This window comes from Eulemur rufifrons, chromosome 3, assembly GCF_041146395.1.
Source record: "Eulemur rufifrons isolate Redbay chromosome 3, OSU_ERuf_1, whole genome shotgun sequence".
In the NCBI taxonomy this organism is placed as follows: domain Eukaryota; kingdom Metazoa; phylum Chordata; class Mammalia; order Primates; family Lemuridae; genus Eulemur; species Eulemur rufifrons.
In genome coordinates this window covers 52,172,957-52,197,717 of record NC_090985.1, presented here as the reverse complement: position 1 = coordinate 52,197,717, position 24,761 = coordinate 52,172,957, and the positions used below count along the sequence as shown (strand labels likewise).

Sequence of the window (24,761 nt, the reverse complement as noted above, 5' to 3'; positions counted from 1 at the left end):
CTTCAATAAATGATGCTGGGAAAACTGGATATTCATATACAGAAAAATAAAACTAGACCCCTGTCTCTAATCATATTATAAAAATCAACTCAAAATGGATTCAAAACTTAAATGTAAGAGCAAAACTATAAAAGTATTAGAAGAAAACACAGGGAAACCCTTCAGGACATTGGTGTAAGCAAAGATTTTATGGCTAAGACCTCAAAAGCACAGGCAACAGAAACAAAAATAGACAAATGAGTCTAAATTAAACTAAAAAGCTTCCACACAGCAAAGGAAACAATAAACAGTGAATAGACAACCTGTAGAATGGGATAAAATATTTACAAACTATTCATCTGACATAGAATTAATATACAGAATACCTAAGAAACTCAAACAACTCAACAACAAAAAATCATTCCATTTAAAAGTGGGCAAAGGCTGTGAATAGTCATTTCTCAAAAGAAGACACATAAATGGCCAAAAGGCATATAAAAAATTTTCAACATCACTAATCATCAGTGACATGCAAATCAAAACCACAATGAGATATCATATTACCCCAGTTAGAATGGCAATTATCAAAAAGACAAAAAATAACAAATACTGGCAAGGATGTGGAGAAAAGGGAATTCTTATACACTGTTGGTGGGAATATAAATTAGTATAGCCATTAAAGAAAACAGTTTGGAGGTTTCCCAAAAAACTAAAAATAGAGCTACCATTTGATCTAGCAATCCCACTACTGGGTATTTATCCAAAAGAGAGGAAATCAGTATATCAAAGAGATACCTGGACTCCCATGTTTATTGCAGCACTACTCACAATAGCCAAGATATGGAAACAACCTAAACGTCCATCAGTGGTTGATGGATAAAAGAAATGTGGTGTATATGCACAACGAAATACTATTCAGCCACAAAAAAAAAAAAAAAAAAGAAAGAAAGAAATCCTGTCATTTGCAGCAATACGAATGGAACTAGAGGTCATTATGTTAAGTGAGATAAGCCAGACACAGAAAGGCTAAAAAAGTAGATCTTATAGGTAGAGAGTAGAATGACAGTTATCAGAGGCTAGGAAGGGTGAGGGATGGTGAAAAGATGGTGGCTAATGGGTACAAACATATCATTCTACAGAATGAGTAAGTTCTAGTGTTTGGCAGCAGGGTAGAGTGACTATAGTTAACAACAAATATTATATATTTTAAAATAGCTAGAAGAGATGATTTGAAATGTCCCCAATACAAAGGAATGATAAATGTATAAGGTGATGGATACCCTAAATTTGATCATTACACACTGTATGCATACATCAAAAATACCACATGTACCCCATAAATATATACAATTATTATGTATCAATAAAAAAATTTTAAAAGAAGAAATAGACCTACACACACACAGATTCCTCTACTTATTATAAGCAGAAGGAAAATCAGGCAAAAGTAGGAAGAAAAACTTGTATTCAAAGAACCAAAAGACGGCCACACTGGCTGAAGTACAGACCAACAAGGAGACTTGCAGGGAAAGACTGCAGAGGAATGAAGCTAGAGAACTCAGCAAGAATTCAATCACGAAAGGCCTGTCTTTATTTATCTTCATTGACAAACTTAGTATAATAAGAATTCATTAACACTTTTTAAGCAGGAGAGTAAAGTTCAGATTTGGGTTTATAAAAGAGTACTCGTAGATGCTACAATATGGAAAAGAGATTGGAACAAAGCAGAGTTAAATCCAGAAGATCCATTAGGAAGCTACTGCAGCCATCTGGTTGAGGGATGATGGAAGATTGGGAACATTTCAGAGATGAAAATCATAGTTTTATGATAGATTTGAAAGAGACTGTGGAAACTTCTTATACAACTTGAGGAAGTGTTTATTTTATAAGGAACAAATACATACTCTACTGATTAGGAGGAAAACAATGATCAATTCTTGGTTTTCTAGCACCACTGTGTGGATAAAACTTAATACTGCAGGAAATGTACATGGTAACATAATAGTCCAAAGCAGTAATATTACACAATGATATAAAAAACACATTTTCTTCATATTTGTGCAAAGACCTCTGGGCAATCCTGAACAAACCCGAGGCTTCTTAGCCGTCTGAGTTATTATAGCACCTCATGGTTGTGGCATTCCAACAAGATGATTTATGTAAGTTATTAGGACATAGAAGTGAGCATAGCTCTGTTAGTGCATAGAAAAAGGCCGTCTCTCTGGCCCCAAATGACAAAGGAAAAGTTATAATTGCATTTATCATGTAAATTGTCTTAAGTATAAAAATAGAGGGCAGAGAAACTGAAGGAAAAAAGCAGTGTCCAGATGTGACAGTGTTTCACTGACAAAGCCCTCCCAAGAAAAGGAGTGGAGGTCGAGGAGGCTGTAATCTCTACATAGATCTTTGAAAGGACTGAAGAAGAGGAACCTTTTAAATGGTAAATATTTTATTATTTAATGATATGTTCCATTGAAAATAAAAGAGCTTTTCTGAAAAATCCTTGTCTCTTAGTCTTTTAAAAAGAACTTAGGGCCTGACAAGAAGGGATTCTCCCCTCATCTTTGCCTCAAATCCTTACAATACCTCAAAACTTAGTTTTCATAGGAAAACTAGGAAAGCATCATGGAACCTCAAAAACCTATAGTTTTTCATTCATAAACTATCTACTGAATGTCTACTATGTACCAGACACCGCTCTTGGCATTAGGCATACACTGGTAAATAACTAAGGGTCCTTATAACAGTATTCACTAATGCTTCTTGTCCTCTCAAAACATACTATTATGTTGAACCACACGAAATTGCCAATATTCAACTCTTTTGACATCATTAAACATGACTCGATCTACTATTTATACAAGTACAGTAGTTAAAAAAAGGGGACAGAGTGGCAAAGAACATTAACTTACAAACAAATGTCACTTCTTGAACCAATTATCTTCTAGAATAAACCCAATGAGTCAAGTCTTCTTTTCATCCAGTTATTGAGTTTACTGTTTATGTAGGAAAGTAAGAGTACAAGTTTGTGTAACGAGTTCTGAAGCAAAACTTGAGGAATAGGGCAGGGTCAGAGGTAGGAGCATTGCCTCATGAAATGCTATTTTATGCAATACTTCTGTAATCATAACACATTCATCTAACTATCTTTCCCTTATTTTCCTCCATTAGAGTACACATGACTTCTATAGACAACTCTACATAAATACAATAGTTACATGATTCTTCCCTCCCTTTACTCCAATTATAACCTAAATTTTCACCAGCTGTTCTTCTCCCTCAAGAAAGAAATAGCCCAGAGTGACCACACAGATCATTAGAAAAAGCAGCAGCTTTAGGGTCCAGCTTTGCCACTGATGAGATTGGTTAAGTTAGCTTACCTTTCTAGTCCCTATTTCCTCATCTGTAATAGAGGTTAAGAATACTTATCCTACAAAATTATTGACAAGCTTAAATTAAGAACATGCAATGTATTTTCTAAAAGGCACAAAAGAAGGTAAGTGTTTATTTTCCTGCTCCTCTTCTTCCTTCCAAGGCTAATTCCCACACAGGTGTTTCTGATTCCATTTCCTCCTGCCATGAAGAATCTCCTCTCCATTGGTCCCTTTCTTTCCACTTAAATATTGTGAAAACTTCCCCACTCACAAAACAAACAAATGAAAAAGATTTCCTCCTCTCTGCCCTACACTCAAAGCAAAGCTCTCTCCTGCCCTGTTCTCAAACTTCTTTATTTTTTTTTTTTTCACTATTTTTTTTTTTTTTGAGACAGTGTCTCAGCTCACTCTGTCACCTTGGCTAGAGTACAGTGGCATCATCATAGCTCACTGCAACCTCAAACCCCTGGGCTCATGCAATGCTCCTGCCTCAGCCTCCAAGTAGCTGGGACTATAGGCATGTGCCACTGTGCCCAGCTAATTTTTTAATTTTTTGTAGAGATATGATCTTACTATGTTGCCCAGGCTGGCCTTGAACTCCTGGTCTCAAGCAATCCTCCTACCTAGGCCTCCCACAGTGTTGGGATAACAGGTGTGAGCCACAGCACCAGGCCTCAAACTTCTTTTTTTTTTTTTTTTTTTTGAGACAGAGTCTCACTGTCACCTGGGCTAGAGTGCCATGGCATCAGCCTAGCTCACAGCAACCTCAAATTCCTGGGATCAAGTGATTCTCCTGCCTCAGCCTCCCGAGTAGCTGAGATTACAGGTGCATGCCACCACACCCAGGTAATTTTTCTATATTTAGTAGAGATGGGGTCTCGTTCTTGCTCAGACTGGTCTCAAACTCCTGACCTCAAGGGATCCTCCCGCCTCGGCCTCCCAGAGTGCTATGATTACAGGCCTGAGCCACCTCACCCGGCCTCAAACTTCTTTCAAAAGCAGTCTATACTCCAAATTTTCTCACTATCTTCATTAACCCTTTTCAATTGTTTCTAGCTCCATCATTCCAAAGAAATTTTTTAACTTAAAAATATATATTGAAAAATTTTGTTTGTAGCCAAGATGGAGGAATAAGAACCAGATTTATCTTTCCAACAGAAATACCAATATGATCAAATAAACCAGAGAAAATTACATGAAACAACAGTTTGCAAGACACTAGATATCAGGCAACTAAAGGGAGTGATCCTTAAGAAATGAGGAACATATGAGGTTAACCCTACCACTGCCCCACCTTACTGCCCTGAGAAGTTTCCAGATCACAGCACAAAGAAGGGAAAGTGAGTTAGAACCTGGCAGACTCCCCGAGTTGAAGAAACTGAGATGGAAGTCTAGGGAGACCAAGACAGTTATAGTCCACTGGACAGAGTTGCAGAGAAGAAAGAGCTGTAGAGAGAAAAGCCCAGAGATCTGCAGAGGGTCTCCCTCAAGTACTAAGCAGAGAACAGCCAGCATAGTTTGAGGCAATTATCCCAGCCAGGGAAAGTGGCATTTGAAAGGATTAAAGGGGACAGGGCTGAGCACTCACACAAAGCTGGGAATTGTAACTGTTCCCAACAGGTAATATAGAGAAAACTCCTAATTTGTGGGTTACTGGGTGGTGTACACAGGAAAGTCTTGCCTCATTAGTGGGAAATAATTAGCCTTAGACTGAGCACCACTCCAGATCAGACTAACAAATTATAAAAGCAAGAACCAATGGAATTAATCTGTTTTGAAATAACTCAACTACATCCTAGAATAAAGTTCAAGAACATCCTAAGAATATGAAAAAATCCTGCACCTAATAAGATAAAATTCACAATTTCTGGCATTCAATCAAAGATTATTAGGCATGCAAAAAGGAAAGACAGCAAAATCCATAATAAGGAGAACGACCAATTAATAAAAGCCAGCACGTAACTGACACAGAAGTTATAATAAACAGAACAGAATATTAAAACTATCATTACAAGTGTATTCCATGTGTTCAAATGATAAGTAGAGGCATGAAAATGTAAAAAAGATTTAAAAATCAAACTTCTAGATTTGAAAAGTACAATGTAAAGATAAAAAAATACACTATGTGGGAATAATGAAAGATTAACATTGCAAAAGCAAAGATTAATGAAATTAAAGGCATGAAAATGGAAACTATCCAAAATAAAACAGAAAAAAGAAGGAAAGAAAAAATGAAAAGGGCATTGATGAATTGGGGTCAATTTCCAGAGATCTAAAAATGGGTAAGTGGAGTCCTCAAAGGAGAGAAGAAAAAAAAAAAAAACTGGAAGAAATTATGGCCAAAATCTTTTCAAAGTTGATGAAAACTATAAGCCTACAGTATACAGCTCAAACCCCAAGCATAAGACCCATAAAGAAAACCATACCTAGGCACATTATCAAACTGCTCAAAACCAATGTAAAAGAGAAAAATTTTTTAAAAAGCCAGAGTAAAAAAGGCATGCTATGTACAAAGCAGCAGAGATAAGAAATTTCTCATCAGAAACAACATAAGCTAGAAGACTGTGGGGCTATATCTTTAACGTGTTGTAGGAAAAAATATTTTTAAATCTCTCTTAAAAACCAGGGCAAATAAAGATATTTTCAGACTACCATGGCTGAAAGAACTCATTACCAGAAGACACACACTACAAGAAATATTAAAGTCTTTCAGGCAGAAGGAAAATTATACCAGATAAAAATATGGACCTACATAAAGGAATAAAGAGCACTAGAAATGACAACTACATGAGTAAATATATAAGCTTTTTTCCTTATCATTTAAATCTCCGTAAGAGATATTTAACTATTTAAACAAAAATAATAACAACGTATTGTAGAGTTTATATGTAAAAGTAAAATGCATGACAATAATCACATAAAGGCAAGGAGAGAAATGGAAGTATAATAGTGTAAGATTCTTATACCACATATGAAATAGTATAATACTAGGTCATTAAGTATGAGATGTCCGATTTCCTTAAGTACTAAGCTTGAGAGTTGATATCTCTGATGTTTCACTTTGACACTTGGTTTTTTGGTTTTTTATGTGACAGACTTTCACTCTGTTGCCTCACTTAGAGTGCCGTGGCATCAGCCTAGCTCACAGCAATCTCAAACTCCTGGGCTCAAGCAATCCTTCTGCCTCAGCCTCCCAAGTAGCTGGGACTACAGGTATGTGCCACAATGCCCGGCTATTTTTTTTTTTTTTAATATATTTTTAGTTGCCCAGCTAATTTCTTTCTATTTTTAGTAGAGACAGGGTCTCGCTCTTGCTCAGGCTGGAAACTTCTTGTTTATTTTTTCCTATTGTGAAGGTACATCCTCAGCCTTTCAAATGCATATTTTGACTTGTGATTATCTTTCACACTTTTTTTAGAGCAATTTTTGTGAAACCATGGATAAGTCAAAACTTCATGCTATTTTTGAATATGAGTTCTATCATGGAACCAATGCAGTGCAGACAGCTTTCAGACAGCTTGAAACATCATCGAAGTGTTTGGGAAGGATGTGGCTAATGAATGCAGAGTACATGGATGGTTTGAGAAATTCCATTCTGGTGATTTTAATTTTGAAAGTGAGCCATGTGGACGACCTAAGACCACGGTGGATAATAATGAGATAAAAGCTGTAGTGGAAGTGAAATCCATCTCAACCTATGCATGAATTAGTAGCAAGGTTTGACATTACTGTTTCAACAATATTGGAATATTTGAAACAAAGTGGCAAGGTAAACAAGCTGGATAGATGGGTACCCCATGAATTAAATGTGCATTATAGAAGAGAAATTGTCTTGAAGCTTGTCTTTCTTTGTTGTCAGGACATAACGGAGAACCATTTCTACACTATATTGTTATGTGTGATGAAAAATATTCTTTTTGACAATTGCAAGCATTCAGCACAATGGTTGGATAAAGATGAAGTGCCAAAACCACAATCCAAAACCAAATATTCATCCAAAAAGCTAATGGCATCTGTTTGGTGGTCTAGCACTGGCATTATCCACTATAGCTTCATGAAACCTGGTCAATTGATTATAGCAATGTTTACTGCAACAAATTGGACGAAATGATGAGGATGGTTGCAATTAAGCAGCCAAGCTTGGTCAGTAGAGACAGGCTAATCCTCTTACAAGACCACATGTTGCAAAAAACAATGCTGCTCAAACTAGAGAGGCTGGACTTGGAAACTCTCTGTCATCCATCATATTCATCAGACCTTGCACCAACTGACTACCACTTTTTCCAGGCTTTGGATCACTTCTTACAAGGAAAAATTCAATTCTCAACAAGCTGTGGAAAACGTCTTTTGCGATTTCATCGCCACTCACTCTCCATGTTTCTTCGCTGCTGGCATAAATAAGCTACCCTTAAGATGGCTAAACTGTGTCAATAGTTTAGGTGCATACTTTCATTAATTGTACTGCTTCTTGTTTGAGATATAATAAACTAAACTTTTGATTCAAAATCAGACATTTCATACTTAATGACCTAATAATAATAACATTTGAATGTATCTTATAATGTAGAAAGCTAAAGGTATATACTATAAACCCTAAAATGGCTACTAAAATAAAGAAATATAGCTAATAAGCCAACAAAAGAAACAAAAATGGATTCATTAAAAAAAAAGCTCAATCCAAAAGAAGGCAGAAGAGTGGGAAAATTCCATTTTCCAAAGACTAGAAACAAAATGCCAACAGCAACATGAAAGACCCAAATCTAACCCAATCAAAAATCACATTAAATGTAAACAGTCTAATTAATATTGTCAAATTGAATAAAAAAGCAAAACCTAACTATTTCTGCCGATAACAAATGCATGTTAAACACAAAGACACAAATAAGTTAAAAGTTAAAAGATGGGGGGAAAAAAGATACACTATGGTAACACTAATTTTAAAAAAGCTAGGGTGGCTATTTTAACATCAGACAGATTTCAGAGCAAAGAATATCACCATGGCTAAAAAATGTTATTTCATAATGATAAAGGGGTCAATTTATCAAGAAGACATAATAACCAATAAGTATATGCAGCTAGCAACAGAGCTTCAAAATACATAAAGCAAAAACTGATAAAACCACAAGGAGAAATACAAAAATCAACAACTATAATCAGATTTCTAATACCCCTCTCTCATGCAATAAGAATGATCCGAAATTAATTATGCTCAAAAACAAACAAACAAAAAAAGCCAGACCAAAAAAAAAGCACATAGTGTATGATTCCATGTATATAAAACTGTAGAAAATGCACACTAATCTATAGGGACCCAAAACAGGTCAGTAGTTGCTTGGGGATGGAGGGATGCAGGAGGAGCAAAGAGATGGTGACAGAAGAGCACAAGGAAACTCTGCGGACGATATTATAGCTAAGTTTAATATCTTGATTGTGGTGATGATTTCACGGGTGTATACATATGTGAAAACTTGTTAATCTGTACATTTTTAATTTGTACACTTTGTCAAGTATATTTCAATAAAGCTGTATAATGTGCATGTGATACAAAATCATCTACTACTTATCAGGCATGCTCCAGCCCTGGAGATAAAGCATTGAAAAAGATAGACCGGGACCCATCTATACAGAACCAATAGGCTTAGCAGAGAAAACAGATACTGAATGCCACAACGTGGGATGAAGTCTATGAAGTACTGGGTACTCTGGTAAAGAATAGCACAGATTCTAACTTGTACAGATTCTACAGCATAGATCATAACTAGGTAGTCAAGAAAGGATGCCCTGAGGAAGTAACATGTAAACCAACATGAAAGAATGAAGTATGAATTAGCTAGGTGAAATACAGTGGAAAAGCATATAAAAAGGCATGTACAGAATGAAGATCCTAGGGAAAGGACATTTATAAGACAAAAGCTCAGAAACAGAATTACTACATCAAAGAATAAATACAATTTTATAAAAAAAAAAAGGTTTTTACTTAGTTTTTTGGAATAGAAAGAGACAAAGTGATATTTACTATTTATGTAACTGAGGGAATTTTGGAATAATTTAATAACATTATTTAAGACAAGCGAATAAGCCTCATTGCAGCTAGGTCTGACACCAAAGACACCTTCATCCTCACATCTCAAACACGATGTTTCTTTCACACACCCAAAGTACTAATTAAAGCGAACTCCTTGGGTTAAGTTAAAAGAAATCAAATTGTCAGAAGCTCCTCAGTTATACCTCATTCCCTCTAGAAATAATGATTTTTAAAAGAAATAATCTCTTCTTCACCATCCTCAATAATTCTTGAAGAAAGTCCCTCACGTGAACTACTGCAAACGCCTTCAAACTGTTTTGTCTCCATTCCTCTCCTCTTCCAAACTCAACCTCCACAGGGTCTGATAATAAACTATTCCATCCAACACCCAAATCTGTTCATTTCCCCTCTGTACTTGAAACCTTCAAATGGCACCTCATATCCTTCAGTTGTTCATCCCAAACAATCCAAGATCAACTCTGGTGAAATGAGTGGGGAAAAAGGACAACTTCATGACTTTTTATAAAAATGTATCCACTTTGGAAGACTACTTATTGTGAGATTTTGCTTCCTGTTTTTTCCCTTTGGTGTTAAACATGCTTTTGTTTATGAAAAGATGGGTGAGTATATTGATAGTTTTTAAGAAACATCTCCACTTAGCAAATTAAAAAGTTGGCAAAACTATGATAGCTGAGTTTTATTCTTTATTGTAATGGCCCAACACAAAACAGTCTGGAAAACACTGACAAGGTAGAGTCCAAAAGGCAAACAGGGTGCTCTCTGATCTATCTCCTCTTACTTTCCCAGGAGATTTTTTGCTCCAGCAATCTAAGACTGTAATATTCTACAGCATACAACCTACTAAGTCTTTCCCTTTCCCTTTGCTCACAGTTTCCCATGAATGGAGTAACTTCAACAACTCCTCTTCTTCATTCACCCAATTTATTGAGTATTCACCATGTGCCAAGCACTAGTGATAGAGTAGTGAGCAAATGAGAAACACCACTGTTTTCGTGGAGTTCACACTCTAGTGGAGGAAACAAGACAACAAAATCAATACAGAATTTAAAAGGATGATAAGTACTGTCTTATAGAGCATGCAAGGGAGCAGCACAAAAGTGAACGCAGGAAGGCACATCAGTAGGCTATTATAGTTCAGGTAAGAGATGCGATTTACACAAGGGTGGAGCCACGGAGACATCAAAATCTGGAGCTGACTGGACTTGCTGGTATATTGCACAGGGACTAAAAGAGAAGAAATACACCAAAGATGACTCCAGCATGAGCAACTAATAGACTTGCACTAACAGTCCCACTTTTTTTATGTCTCCCTGGATCTATGCTCTTTGGTATGACCTTCCACACTGACTCAAGGCTTGACTATTTGACTTGCTTTGGCCAATAAGGCATTAGCAAACTTGTTGCAAGTAGCAGCTTGAAAAAGCACTTACCCATTGCTACTTTTCTCTTGGAACTAATCTGGACTACTCTGCTGAAGGATAAGAGACCACATGAAGGAAAATCAAGGGGAGACTATCGGAAATAATATTAAACCAGCCTATAGCCTGAGAACCCCCAAACATATGAGGAAGTCCAGCCAAGATGAGCAGAGCTGCCTAGCAGGCCCACAACTGAACAAAGATGCACCAATGAACCCAGCCAGGAGTAAAAGAACCACTTAGCTGACTGACCAGCAGACTTGCAAGCAAAAATAACTGCTTTGTGTTTTGAGCCACTAGTTATTATTTTGAATGCATTAGCTAACTAAACATGGCAGTACCACCTACTGACGGGGGAGACTGGAAAAAACATGGTGAGAAAGAGGAAAAGGAAGCAAATGAAAACAAAAATCTAGTTCATCTTCTCTTACCCTGGTCAACTCCTACCTTTCCGTCAAAGCTCCACTTAGACATCAACCCCTCCAGGAAGCTTTTCCAGATCCCCCCAGACTGGTTTAGGATAGAAATTATCATTGCATTTTGTACATATCCCTATCATCACCTTCCCATATGTTTTATAATTATCTGTTTACCCTTTTCTTCCTAACTAGACAATAGCCCTTTTCTGTTATGGACTGTGTGTCTTATTCTTCTTGATATCATCAGCACATAACACAAAAGAGGCACTTGATAGATGTTTCTGAATTTAATAAGTGAATATTTATTTGATGCTCTATTAATTAACTCTAGATCAGTATTTCTCAAAGTGTGATCACTGACAACATGTACCAGAATCACCAGGAGTGTGCATTAAAAAGATGCAGATCTCTAGAATCTAACAAAAACTCCGTTCTTTACATTACTAAAACAAGGATGAGAATATTCTGGCCAGCTACAGATAAACAAACCAAGTAGTAGCAGTGTGGGTACTAAATCAACTTTGATTCCTCAAAGATTTCTAGAGATGTTCTCTACGACAGAAGTTTTAGTATGCAAGGACCTGAGTAAATGAAAATGGTCTGTCTGGAATGTATTAATAGTTTCTCTTCCAAGAAAAGGCTTTCCGTCAGAGGAAGCAAGAGCAGGGAGTCCTCCAAGGAAGTGTGGTTTCTCAACGCACAGGTTTACAGACGATGCTCCAGGAGGGAAGAATGTCCTGTGCTTTTCCCACAACGGGGGCCAGGCCGGGGACAAACAGGTGGCCGTAGCCCAAGCAGCACCGAGCGCCAGACCTCAGAGCGTGGGCTGCTAAGCCGAGGGCGAGCCCAGGGTCCCGCTACGGAAGAGCCGCGCGAAAGCGGCTCCCATAGGGTTGTGGGATGGGCATCATTGTCCAGAAGCGGCCACCGTGGGTCCGCCCCAGGCTGACGGGCAGTGAGGAAGGCCACGGTCGCCTTGCTTGCCAGAGTCAGGAAAAAAAATGCGGGAAGGTTCGGGCGGATGGCAGCCGAAACGGGAAAGGAATGGAGTGCGTAGGGGCGCCGCCGCTTCCCACCTGCGTCAAGCTCCAGCTGGTAACAAGGCAGCGGCTCGAGAGAGAGCTTGTAACCCTCGAAGCGGGGATCCAACAGAGGTCTCTTCACCCGTAGGGAGCAATTAGCTGCCATTTCCATCGCCTTCCAGGGTCTTTGCGTGAGAATTAATAAAGCTCTTGTTGAAAGGTCCGCGCTTCACTCCTCGTACCGTCGCTGGGAAGCGGCGTGGTTCCCATCCCAGGAAACACTGCGGCGCAGAATGCCTTCTGGGAAATGTAGTGTCCGTGAGAAAGTTGACCCCCCGTTGTATGCTGGGCTATGTAGTTTTCCGGGAACTTAACGCCCGCGCGACAGCAGGGTCTGGACTCTCTTACCCAGAGGGCTGAGCGACCAGGAGGCGGCCCGCGCTGGTTAAATTCTCACATTATAGGCAGAGTGGCAGACCCCGCCCCGGAAATGCGTGTTCTAGCTTTCTGTGTGCTTAGGTGCCCGAGCTACTGAGGGTCTAAGTCCGGGCAGCCGAAGAGTGTGGTAGGTAACGGTCATCAGCGCAAGGGTCATTTCGTCGCTGGGAAGGGACGGCGCTCGCCCGCGGTGATGGTGGTGAGCTATGCCCGTGGTCCTCAGGGCCGGGACTCGGGCCCAGCCCAGGCTCCTTTCGATGTACTGTCTTTCGTTAGCTTCCCCGACCCGCGCTCGCGGGCCTGTAGGGCTCTCCAACAGGGCGTGCTACCGGAGTTGGCCTGAAGCCAGTCCTCGCTTTGTTTTCTGGCTCCTCCCCTCCCGTCTCTCTCTCTCTCTCTCTCTCTCTCTCTCTCTCTCGTCTCCGCCCTGTTCTATTTTCCCAAAGAATGTCTGAACTGGGAGGGAGCCCCTAGCGCCCTTGTTTTACCAGTGAGAAAACTGAGGCCTTTGAGAATTAAGTGACTTGTCCAAGGTCACTATCCGTATTTTAGGGGCCAAGGCGAGGTCAAGTTCAATATTCCGGGAATGGTACTGACTAGACCTAATAGGTATTTTGAAAATGGTAGCCTCCAACTACAAAAGCAAACATTTCCTATTTTTTTCTCAGCTCCTCCTTTTCCCTGTTCTTCTCCAATAAAATAAAATAAAATCAACTGTGAAAACTTATTACCAGTCTGTATTTTCGTATGGACGAGACAGGAGACGACAAAAGTAGTCTCAAGTTAGTGTCAGGTGGGGAAACGTTAGTTTACTCCAAGTTTTATTTAATTTAAACTTTTAAATGGTCTGAATGCCTTCAGAACCTTACCTTCCTCTACTTTCAACACTATTTTGGTTTTGGTTGTCTATTTTTACTGAAAATTGAAAATTTTCTAAGTTAGAAATTAGTTTGAGATTTGTTTTCCCGTTAACCCATTCTAGTGTGTGTGTGTGTTTAATAATACATACACACTTACATCTAGTTTAGCAGTTGTAATTCTGAATACATACTAGTGAAGAGTAAACTAAAGTACTTAGAGCCTTATCTGGTAATGTCATTTTTTTACTAATAGTGTTTAATCTTTTTTTGATATTTAGCTTATTTGATTTCTCGAAATTTTTGGATGTAGTTCAGGTGCAGAAGTCATCGGCAGTCAGTTATGTGCAGTTAGATAAAGTGTTTGGAGTTTCTGGGGTCAAAGTACCTGAGTTCAGATTCTGCCTTCACCACTTTCCATTTCTGTGCCTCAGTTTCCTCATCAGTAAAATACAAACGTTAATAATATGTAAAAGAATAAGTTCTGGGAATTAAATGTGATTTTTTAAAACCCACAAACGTTATCGCATTACCAGGCATATGTGTTTAAAAGAGTAACGATATTGTTACCACACTTGCAATTTGTCATCCCTTTACTTGATAGAATGTTAAATGTTGTAGTTTGCTTGCCTAGAGGATTTAGAAGAAAATGCTTTGTAAATGTTCTATATCTGAAAACATGTGTTGATGTCCAGGTTAGCAAGATGAACAAAGATGCGCAGATGAGAGCAGCGATTAACCAAAAGTTGATAGAAACTGGAGAAAGAGAACGGTAAGTACTAGATGGCAATAATAAATTACATTTCACCATCTTTAATAGATACATTACATCTGTTCCTAACATCTATAAAAAATAATTTAGGTCTGTTCAATATTGCAGGACTTGGAAGGAGTTGGTAATGTAGAAAGATGAGCAGGAGTTGACCCTCTCTCAAAGAATGTGTAATGTAATGGGAGAAGAAGAAATACCCAAATAATTACAATTGAAGACATAATGTTACCCAGGTTTTAACAGGGAGACACCTTGATAGAACCACTTTCAGTTACCAACTTCTCTTAACCTTGAGCAGCCAGCATGTGCTTTACTCTCTGAAATACCCTTCTTCCTTCCCTGATTTTTAGCTCATCTATCATGCCTTAATTTACATTTTACCTCTTCAAGGAATGTTTTTAAGTCCCAAATACCTTGTTTCATTATGGCATTTAACTGCATTGTGTTCTAACTGTCTACTTTGCTAGTTTGTATCCTCCAGTATAATCTAAGTTTCTTGACAGCAGAAACACCATTGTATGCCCAGCATCTAATGCTATGCCCGGCACATAATTGGCCCAGTAAATATTTGAAGAATGAACAGGTTTAGAAGTACAGAGGGGGATCAAGAAAGGCTCCCAGAAACAGGGTGATAAAGTGTGTAAGAGAAATGTATATATAAGGAACAGGGGAATCTTTCAATTCTGCCTGGGGGTGAAGGTGATCAGTTAAGATCTCACAGAATAATAAAAGAGGTACTTCACCTGGGGCAGAACGATAGCAGTTCTCTAAGCCAATAAAGGAAAGGACATTCTAGGGAGACAGAACAGAATATGCAAAGTCACCGAGCTTTAGTACAACATAATTATGTTCTGGGAATTGTAAAATAATAGGAGAAACCTAGAGGGTAAAGCCATGTAGCTGGAATAGCGCACAGGAGGAGCGTGGATTTTGTATGAGTCAGAATTCTACGATTGAAAATGATAACAGCTGATTTCAGAAACTGACTTAACCAGTGAAAATGTATAAGCTCATCTAACTAAAAAGTCTACAGCTTGAAATTTTTTCAGACACCACTGAGGTCAGGCACTCAAAAATTTATTGCCAGGAATATTTCTTTATCTTACTCTGTCAACTCTGCTTTCCTCTGTGTTGGCTTTTATTTTCAAGCAGGCTCTACCTACTGGTAGCACAGGTTGTGATCAGCCTTGCCTAGGTCATGTTTCTATTTCTAGAACCCTACCCATATACTGAGAGTGGCCAATTTTTTCTGTCACAGAAACGGCAGGAAAATGGATGGTAGGGTTTGCAAAAAGATCTGTTACTGATTTTATTTTAGCTGGTGGGAGTCATTAAAAGATTTTAAGAAAGGAAATGACTAGATCACGTTTACACTTTAGGAGTCTTATTCTGTGTGGAGGATAGATTTGAAGGTGTCAAGATAGTTGGCAGAAAAGTAAGGTAGAAGATTACGTATGGTTAAAAATGGAAAGGAGAGCTTACAATTTTTCTGCTTTTCTAAAAAGTAGGAACAGCAGCCTTCAATATGAGGAAGAAAGCACTAGAACAGTGCCTTGGGTAATTTTAGAGGATAGAACTGCCAGTAGTGAATATAGGGAATTATGTATTGTTTTTTTGTTTGTTTTTTTCATTCATGCAGCTTAAAGTTAATGAGTTTCTATCATATGCTGTGTTCTGTTAGGTGCTGGAGATACAGTTATGGACAAAAATGAAGTCTGTGCTCTCATAGAGCCTATATTACAATGGGAGGACACAGACAATGTGTAGTGTGTTAGATGGTGAGAAGAGGAACAATAAAGCAGAGACTTATGGGGTGTGATATTTGGATGGAGAAAACAAAGAAGGCTGCACTGACGAGATCAGAAGGATGTGAGGGAGTGGGAGGACTCAAAGATCCTGGGACAGGAGATTGCCTTGCATTTTTGAGGAACACATGGAAGCTAAGGAGACTGAATTTATTGGGTGAAGGAGAGGAGATAAAGTCAGCGGCATAGCTGGGGAAAAAGACAGATCATGGAGGATCATTTAGGCTCTAGTAAAGTCTTGGAATTTTATTCTGAGTAAATTAAAAAGGCGCACTGTAGGGTTTTGAGCAGTGGGAGAAGAATGAAGTGTAGAAGGGAATAAATAGGAAGACAACCTACGAGGCTTTGGTAACAGTCCAGAGAAGAGAAGATGGTGGCTTGAACTAGAGTAGTAATGGCAGAAATGGTGAGAAACATTTGAATTCTAAACATATATTTTAACACTGAAACCAGTAGGTTTGGATGTGTAGTGTTAGCGAGGGAGCTGAAGGATATTGCCAAGGTTCCTAGCCTAAGGGACCAGAAGAATGGAGTTGTCGTTCTGAGGAGAATGAAGTGGCAGAGAATCAAAAGTTGGGTTGTGGCCCTGTTAAGATCGAAAGACCTAATTAAATATCAAGATGGAAATGTCACGTGGATGTCTAGGACTATAAAAATAGAAGTGGTTTACAGAGAAAGAGAATCCCTTTGGTTTGGGACGTGACATGTTAAAGAAGTTAAATGATTTAGGTTAAGAATTGAAGATTTGTAAAAGTGGGTATGACAAAGGATAAGAAAATGTTTTATTACATCTGTAATGCCATTAGTTACAAAATACACCATTACTTATTTATTATCATTAAAAAAGAAAACGCTGCCAATTATAATAGCCATGCGAATTACTGAATCATTAAAATATGGAGGAAACCACAGTCTTAGAATCAATGAAATACCATAGTCAGTGTGTAATTTAGAAGGGCCTGATAGGCTGGGATAAAAGAAGGGGGTAGTCTGTGAGGTTAGAGAGTGGGATAATAAGAAAAATAAGAGAATTAAAGGGTAAGAAGCTGTGGTCCAAGACTAGATTATGGAATTTGGGGAGTTCAAGCTCCATTAATACTCTAGAAGTTGTACAACAGCCATGATATTCCTGTTGATGGATGGAGGTAAAAGTAAAAAGGCCAGAAAGTAGAGTTTCTTGAAAAATATTTTAGCCTCTCCACTTTATTTAATTTTACTCATTAAATGAGGCCCAGATGAAATGAAAGGCCCAGAATTTAAATGACTTGGATAAGATCAAAAAACTGTATAGTAATAGAACCAAGATTAGGGCACAGTTAAAGTTTTGTAACTGAAAGGCAGGGTATTTAAGTATCACAGTTCAACTTTTGCTTCAAACATTCCTATCTAAGATGCTGTACATTGTTTAATTTGAAAACATTTATTTTTCAACAGCCTCAAAGAGTTGCTGAGAGCTAAATTAATTGAATGTGGCTGGAAGGATCAATTGAAGGCACACTGTAAAGGTAATCAGTTTCATTTAGAAGCTAAGCTAATCCCATTGCTCTGAACTGAGTTGGTTTGGGGGTTGCTAAAAAAACATATAGTCAGTATTTTAAGGTATATTGAATACTCAAGCATAATTTTAAACAAATAGGAAATTTAATTTTGTAGTAATAGTTTCCTCCTCTCAGTGATATATGTAGACTTAATTCCCAAATTTTTAGGAATTTTCTCATGGTTCTCTTAAAATAAGAGCAGCGTGAGCACTCAACATTTTCTCTTGCATCAAAACATGGAATCCCATGTTTTTCAGCAACATTAATATTCTTAATGTTTTAAGTTAATAACAAATTGAGGGCTTGAGGGTTGCCAAACTTAAAGGAATCATCTCTCTCCTGTCTGAAACAGTGTTATTTTGAAAAATTCATCTGTAAAAGCTCTTAGAGAATTATACTTATTTAAATGTAGAAAGGGAGGGAAGCTTGTTAAATTGCTGGGTATGATGATGATACTACTTGACAGATTACACATGGCACTAAGATGAGCCTCCTTTCTGGCTCAGCTTTTTGTATAATGGAATTCTGGGTATTTTTAATGAATCCACATTGTATTTTAATGGTTTCTACAAATAAAAATAATAGAGACTATTTACATATTAACTGTAAGAAGGCAATGTGGCGAATTAGTGAAAGCGTAGTCTTTAAGGTCATACAGATTTTCTCTGGTTAAACACTAGAGCCGGATTTCTATTCATGTTTGGATGAGTTATTTAATCGTTAAGCCTCAGTTGCCTCACCTGTGAAGTGGGCAAAATGCCTAGCCCATTAGATTATTGTGAATATTAAATGCTGTAAAGCACCTAATAGAGATCCAGTAAATGTTAATTGTAACAGTTATAAGTTTCCACCCTTTTACAAATGTTAGACTTGAACATTACAATTCAAATTCATTCTGTTACAATTATTTATTAAGTTACAGGTTATTTAGCTGAGACTTTAATGAATAGACTTATTTTTTTGATCTAGAGAATAGTTAATATATTGTTTCTAAGGTTGAACTAAATTTGCAAAGTGTCCTCTTTTTTTTTTTTAAGACCAATCTACACTCTAAAAACATGATCTTAATCCTTCCTCTATGAAAATCTTTCTTACAGATAATGATTTTAAATGATATGATTTGTTTTTTGCTTTTGCATAAGAGGTAATTAAAGAAAAAGGACTAGAACACGTTACTGTTGATGACTTGGTGGCTGAAATCACTCCAAAAGGCAGAGGTAAGGAATACAGATTGTGTCAAAGGAAACATCTGTTGTAGACAAGATTTTCATTCTCTTTTGCTGATTCAGATTTTCCTTCTTTTTATAAAGAAAAGCGCCCTTTCCAAAGTCATTTAGGTACTTGTGTTGCCTTGTGTGGGAAGAGTTATAATTGCCTATATGCCTCTTTAGCACAGTCTTAAGTAACAAATAATAGGTGTTAAATGTTTTTACACTCTAAAACAGTATACCAATGCAAGTTGATATGGTTGTTCAGGCAGATAATTTTTAAAATATGGGATTTTATAGAGACAGATATTACCTGAAGCTAGGATTTATAAATTTTGTCAGATATGGCCTGACTCCACTTAAATATTTAATAATTCAAAGTTTACTCCAGCCCTTGAGTCATCGCTGAGCTATCTCTTTCCTTATTAAAAATAAATGAAGATCTGTCTTCTTGAATGTCTACTTAAGAATTTGGTAGCTCCATAACTTCATGTTCAGGGTAATCCGTATTTAAGACTCAAAATACAAACACCTCTTCTTAATTTCTCCCTTTAGTGCCTTGTTTACAGAAGGCAAAGATAGGAAATATATTAAAACTGATGATGTGTAATAAGTATTAAGTCAGGAACTACATCATTTTTATCTCAGATGTAGCCACATTTTTATTTATTTTGATAAAGTTGGAGTCTTTTTAAGTTATTTTCTCACTCAGAGATAGTAAAAAGAATTGAAGTGCAATAATTGCAAATAAAAAAAAATTGAAGTGTAAAAGTAAATATATTTGAAAATTATTACTATAGAACACTAATTTTCTGAACTGCAACCTGCTGGGAATAAGCAGTGGAATCCCATGGTCCTTTTCAACTATCTCTTTAGGCCTATTTACAGCTGGAAATCATAACTTTTTTTTTAAATATGTCTCAGGGAAAAGGAAAAAACCATTCATTATTCTCCTTATGAATTTATATTTTAAAATAATTTTCACTAATTTCTTTTTCTGTTTGCTTCTGTGATTTATCTTTAATTTGTTAACATTGTTTAGAAACCAGTTATACAGATTAGAAACTATCCTTTGCTTCTCCTTCAACACTTGTACCTTTGATATTTCAATCTCTTGTAGTTCCCTTACTAGTGAATGGTCAAATAAAGAGAAGTAAAAATAAATCTTCTGTCTTTTTCCTCTTATTGTTAAGAGTAGATATTTTTTAGTAGCACAGTAAAATTGACCTTTTTTAGTGTGCAGTTCTATGAACTTTATATACGTCTATATATACATATAACCACCACTACAGTCAAGATACAGAATAAACAGTTCCTTCACCCCAAAAAATCTCCCTGAGGTTATGCCTTTATAGTCACACCTTGAGTCAACTGATCTGTTCTCAATCACCATAATTTTGATTAAAATTATTTTTAGTGTAACTATTGATTACATTTTCAGTAGACTTGAATTAACTATGTATCTTGTAGTAGGCTTAAACAATTTATAAAGTGGAGTATACTCTTTATTTGATATGTGTGCCTATTTGTTTAATTTTTTATAGAAATATTGAACTATATCTGAAGTTTTCCATTTCTCGTGGACACAAGCAAATACATTAGAATTTTTAGTTGATTTCCTCCCCTTTTTTTTCCATTTGTGGTTTAATATTCTGAATAGATAATAGTCACATCGGTCAAAAGTAAAAATACAATGAATGTAACTACTGTTGTGCAGTTTTCTGCATTTTTGCTGGGTCAGTGAGTATGTGCAATCATTGTTACTATGAAATATTGCCACATTACCTTTCAAAACATACCATTTTATACTCCCAGCTAACATGAAAGTGCTTGTTTTTACTCATTCTTGCCAACACAGTATATTATTGACCTTTGGGTTTTATCCTATTGGATAAAACATTCTATCTCATTTTAATTTGCATTTCTCTTCTGAGATTGAGCCCCTTTCATGTTCAAGAACTATATATTTCTCCTTTTCTTTATCTCCCTTGCTTATTTTTCTATTAGTCCGTCGATCCTTTCCGTATCAATTTGACATAATTATATAGTAAAGAGATCAGCCCTTTTATGTAAAAGCATTTCCCCAGTTTGTCTTTCGGCTTTGCTTACGGTGATTTTGATAAAGCATTAAGTTGTTGTGTTTAAATCAAATGTATCAGTCTGTTATATCCTCTGTGTTTAAAAATGGCCTTCTCCACTCCTAGTTTAAAAAATTTTCTCATGTTTTCATCTCTTCAACATGCAGTGTATTTAGGTATTGGATAATGAATTGCAAATATATACTTTTTTTCAGTATCCATATTTTTTTATTGAATCATAATGTATATTTATGAAATTCTTATATTGGTAATCCTGAGCAACATGTCAAAGTTGACATATATCAATTGGAATCTTCTTACTCTTATTTTCTATTTTTGTATTTCAGCCCTGGTACCTGACAGTGTAAAGAAGGAGCTCCTACAAAGAATAAGAACATTCCTTGCTCAGCATGCCAGCCTTTAAGATTGAATTAGATCGTGGTGTTCTGTGGTTTTATTTCTGAAAGTGAAACTTGCCATAAATTAGAAATCAATTTCCCTAAATAAAATCCTTTTTTGTATGATGGTATACAGTTTTCAGTAATGATGTATACATTGTATTGATTTTTTTCCCTAAATGTGTTATTTTAATAAATATCTCATAAATGAGTTTGAAGTTTGCTTGGATTTTGGAATAAATGGGACTTTGTCTTTATTACTAATTCACCAGATTTGTTAAGAGAGAAAGCTATTAATATAGTTTCAGTATTTAGTATGTTCAAGTCTCTGTTAACAGCTGAGACGTAGTCTTTTCTGATTGTCTGCATATGGTGTATTCCTCTTTTGAATCCCCATAATATGTTATAAACTGTAATGCCCCATCTTGTACTACAGTTGTCTTATTCTTATTTGTTATAAACGCTAAGGGTTAGGACTGGGTCTTATTCATCATTATGTGCCTTCCTTATGCTTCAAAGAATTTGCCATCTAATGGAAGAGAGAACATTTGCAAGTTGGCTCCATACCAAGTTTCTTCCACATACTCTACTCATCTGAACTTTGAATGCAGAATCTTTAAATTGCATCCCCACATACTAAGATCAAGAAAGAACTTAATGGGAAATAATTTCCACCTGTTAGCTTTACTCTGACATCAGGATTACCAAATCCAATGGACTCTTGCCTATTCTTACGTAACTTCTGCTGGAAAATGAAAATGTTGACCACCCTACCACTTGGAACTCTCTTCCCACTCCTCACATTGTTTCTTCCTACCACTGGAAGCTCCTTCTGTTTCTTGTGGAGTACTTTTTGCTGTATGGGACTTTTAAATAATGATGTTTCTTAATACTCCCTCCTGGGCCCTCTGCCTAACTGGATATTCTTTTCTTGTCAATTCCCCAGAAACTTGGGTCAGACCGTGGCTTCAGATACCAACAGGTTGATAAATGGTAAACTGCATCTCCAAACCATACTTCATCTGAGCCTCCAGACTCATGCCCAACTACTATGGATCAACTTCCTTGGATATGCTACAAATACTTTAAAGTGACCCTACCTAAAATAGTGATCTGCCCCAGTAACTGCCCCTGCTATATTCCTTATCTCTGAATGATACCTCTGAGATATATAGATTACCCCTAGATTAACAATTAGCTCACTAGAGCTTGTTAAAATACTAATTTCAGAGATCAGGGGCATGACTAGTTTCTGTATTTCTTGAGCTCCATATTGGTACTCATGCTGCAGATTGAGGAACACTTAGTATAGCAAGGTTGTAAATTACCCACTACCTAGCCTCTTAACTGTCTTAGTGCAAGCCCAGGGTTATTATAGTAGACTCCTAATATTTCCTTGCTCTGGTTGATCTATGCCTCCTCTGATATCTCTTCCACACTGTTGCCTTAAGTGGCTTTACTAAAATTCATGTCTGAGCATTTTATTCCCCTACTTGAAATTTCTCAATGCAGGGTGAAACTCAAACTCAGCATTAATACCTAGGCTCTTCTGGATCTGACTTTACTTGCTTCTCTAGTTAGTCTGAAGAGTCCCCCAAAGTATCAAGTTGTCTCATCCCTAAATGCCTTGGAAAATCCATCAGCCCAGAAAGCCTTTCCATCCCACTTAATCTCATTTCTACTTGCCCTTCAAAATTGAGCTTGAGTTGCTGAAACATTCTGATGTTTTTCTAACTTGGATTCCCTTCCACTATTTTTCTACAAGAACCAATTGTGCATAATTTCTCTTCAACACAGTGGTTCTTGAACTTTTACGTGCATACCCTGGAGGGGAGGAGACGTGGCTTTGTTAACTTTGTATGATGCTTATTTGTGGATGAATGGGTGAGGGAATGAACTAGTGAATGAACATTCTGAGAGCATGGGAAAAAGTAATAATAAATAGGGTATAATGGAGAAAAAGATTCACAATTTTTTGTTCACTGTTCCAAAGGTAACAAGTTCATCTTTCTGATAAATTTGAACTTTAAATGTAGTCTTTGAACCAACTGGGCTTACTTATGTAAAGTTTTGAGCCTAAGACAAGCACACACACAATCACAAAATCTAGCCAAAAGAGCTTTTTGTTTCACTTCATCTCATAAAACAATGTTCTAAAGTAATGCCAGGGATGCTCATCATACTGCTACCCATTAGCAAAAAGGAAACAATCTTAAATGGTGCTTAGGAAACGTTAGCAATAACAAGTAGTTCTTATTTCATAGTACTGTATATGGAAACCAAATTTGCTCAGAGATTATTTTCATAGGTCAAAAGAAAATATGAAAAAAATAACAAATTATGAAAATATTTTGAAATGGAATTTTACAAATGGTTGATTGAATTGGAAATATATCACAGCAATTTAAAGTACTAAAGAGCATAGATTTAAAATGATAATTTTGAGAACCCCCCACACCTCTACCTCTAACATCTTTAGGTTTCTTTGACATCTTATAAATGTCTTGTAGTTTGTATCCAGAACCATTGATATCTTCCAAATAAACCAATTTTGTGAACATCTTGACTCACATCATTGATTTATGTAAAGTAGGAATACATTCTTCAAAAATCTCACACTCTTTCATGCTCAGTGTTGGAGATTCAACAGGATTACTGTTACATGACTGCACTGGGTGAGTAAAATACTAATTAGGATTACTGTGAGCTTCTCTTGTATAGGATTAAAGAAGACCCAACTAAATTATTTATGTAATCACTTTGCTTTGGCATTACAAGTGTATCATTTGGTTGATCAGTGCCAAGCCAGGGACTGGATGATACTGGGAATTGGTAATTGGATATGGGACTTTTCATAACTTGATAAAAAGCTCCATCCAACTTAGGAGAACTGTGACAGCTGCTCAGTAGCAGATGTTGGAAATGATCCAGTGTGTGTGTGTGTGTGTGTGTGTGTGTGTGTTTAACCCTTCTTGTAAATGGCTATCTCATGTTACTCAGTGACTTCATAAAACCGCTCATATCTACCATTAGAAACCACACAAAAGTCATTGGATGAAGCTAAGAAAACTAACAGGTGCAATTAATTCAGGTTCTAGTCTCACCTATGATACTAAATTATCAGGTAAGACTAACCCTTCTGCCCCAGTGCTCTTATCTGCATAATAGATCTGATAATGCTGACCTGGCAGGAATTAAAATAATAGATGGAACTTTAAATACTATTAATAGAATAATCAGAAAGCGCAATATGGATTCATATTATCCTACAAAGAATTTTAAAATTATGTAATTCCTATGTGTTTTCTAGTTTCATGTAGATATAATACATATTACACATATGGAAATAGATTTTTTTATTTTGGGGGAATATCTAGCTAATATTTATTACCATGATAATACCTACAAA

At 36.8% G+C, this 24,761-nt stretch overlaps 2 protein-coding genes across 4 annotated transcripts in view; one reads left to right on the top strand and one right to left on the bottom strand.

Annotated features, from left to right (window-relative positions):
• Nucleotides 1-12,510, bottom strand: part of NUDCD1 (NudC domain containing 1) — an 85,688-nt gene extending 73,178 nt beyond the window's left edge. For both annotated transcript variants that reach the window (XM_069466089.1, XM_069466090.1), the window contains exon 1: nucleotides 12,313-12,510. In XM_069466089.1, the coding sequence (XP_069322190.1) occupies nucleotides 12,313-12,430 (118 nt within the window). In that variant the 5' untranslated portion in view covers nucleotides 12,431-12,510. The remainder of the gene's footprint in view (nucleotides 1-12,312) is intronic.
• Nucleotides 12,511-12,772: 262 nt separating this feature from the next.
• Nucleotides 12,773-21,547, top strand: ENY2 (ENY2 transcription and export complex 2 subunit). Of its 2 annotated transcripts, none has more exons than XM_069466088.1 (5): nucleotides 12,773-12,823; nucleotides 14,249-14,325; nucleotides 17,565-17,635; nucleotides 18,811-18,885; nucleotides 21,302-21,547. In XM_069466088.1, the coding sequence occupies exons 2-5, from the start codon at nucleotides 14,258-14,260 to the stop codon at nucleotides 21,376-21,378; spliced, it is 291 nt and encodes a 96-aa protein (XP_069322189.1). In that variant the 5' UTR covers nucleotides 12,773-12,823; nucleotides 14,249-14,257; the 3' UTR covers nucleotides 21,379-21,547. The 2 variants fall into 2 exon arrangements, with proteins under 2 accessions (XP_069322189.1, XP_069322188.1); XM_069466087.1 differs by having other exon boundaries at nucleotides 12,779-12,895; nucleotides 21,302-21,546.
• Nucleotides 21,548-24,761: the final 3,214 nt, after the last annotated feature.

Excerpts from the sequence above, each read along its gene's own strand:
- ENY2 (XM_069466087.1), top strand. Across the intron at positions 14,326-17,564 it reads GAAACTGGAGAAAGAGAACG|CCTCAAAGAGTTGCTGAGAG; the intron begins GTAAGTACTAGA and ends ATTTTTCAACAG. Across the intron at positions 17,636-18,810 it reads ATTGAAGGCACACTGTAAAG|AGGTAATTAAAGAAAAAGGA; the intron begins GTAATCAGTTTC and ends CTTTTGCATAAG.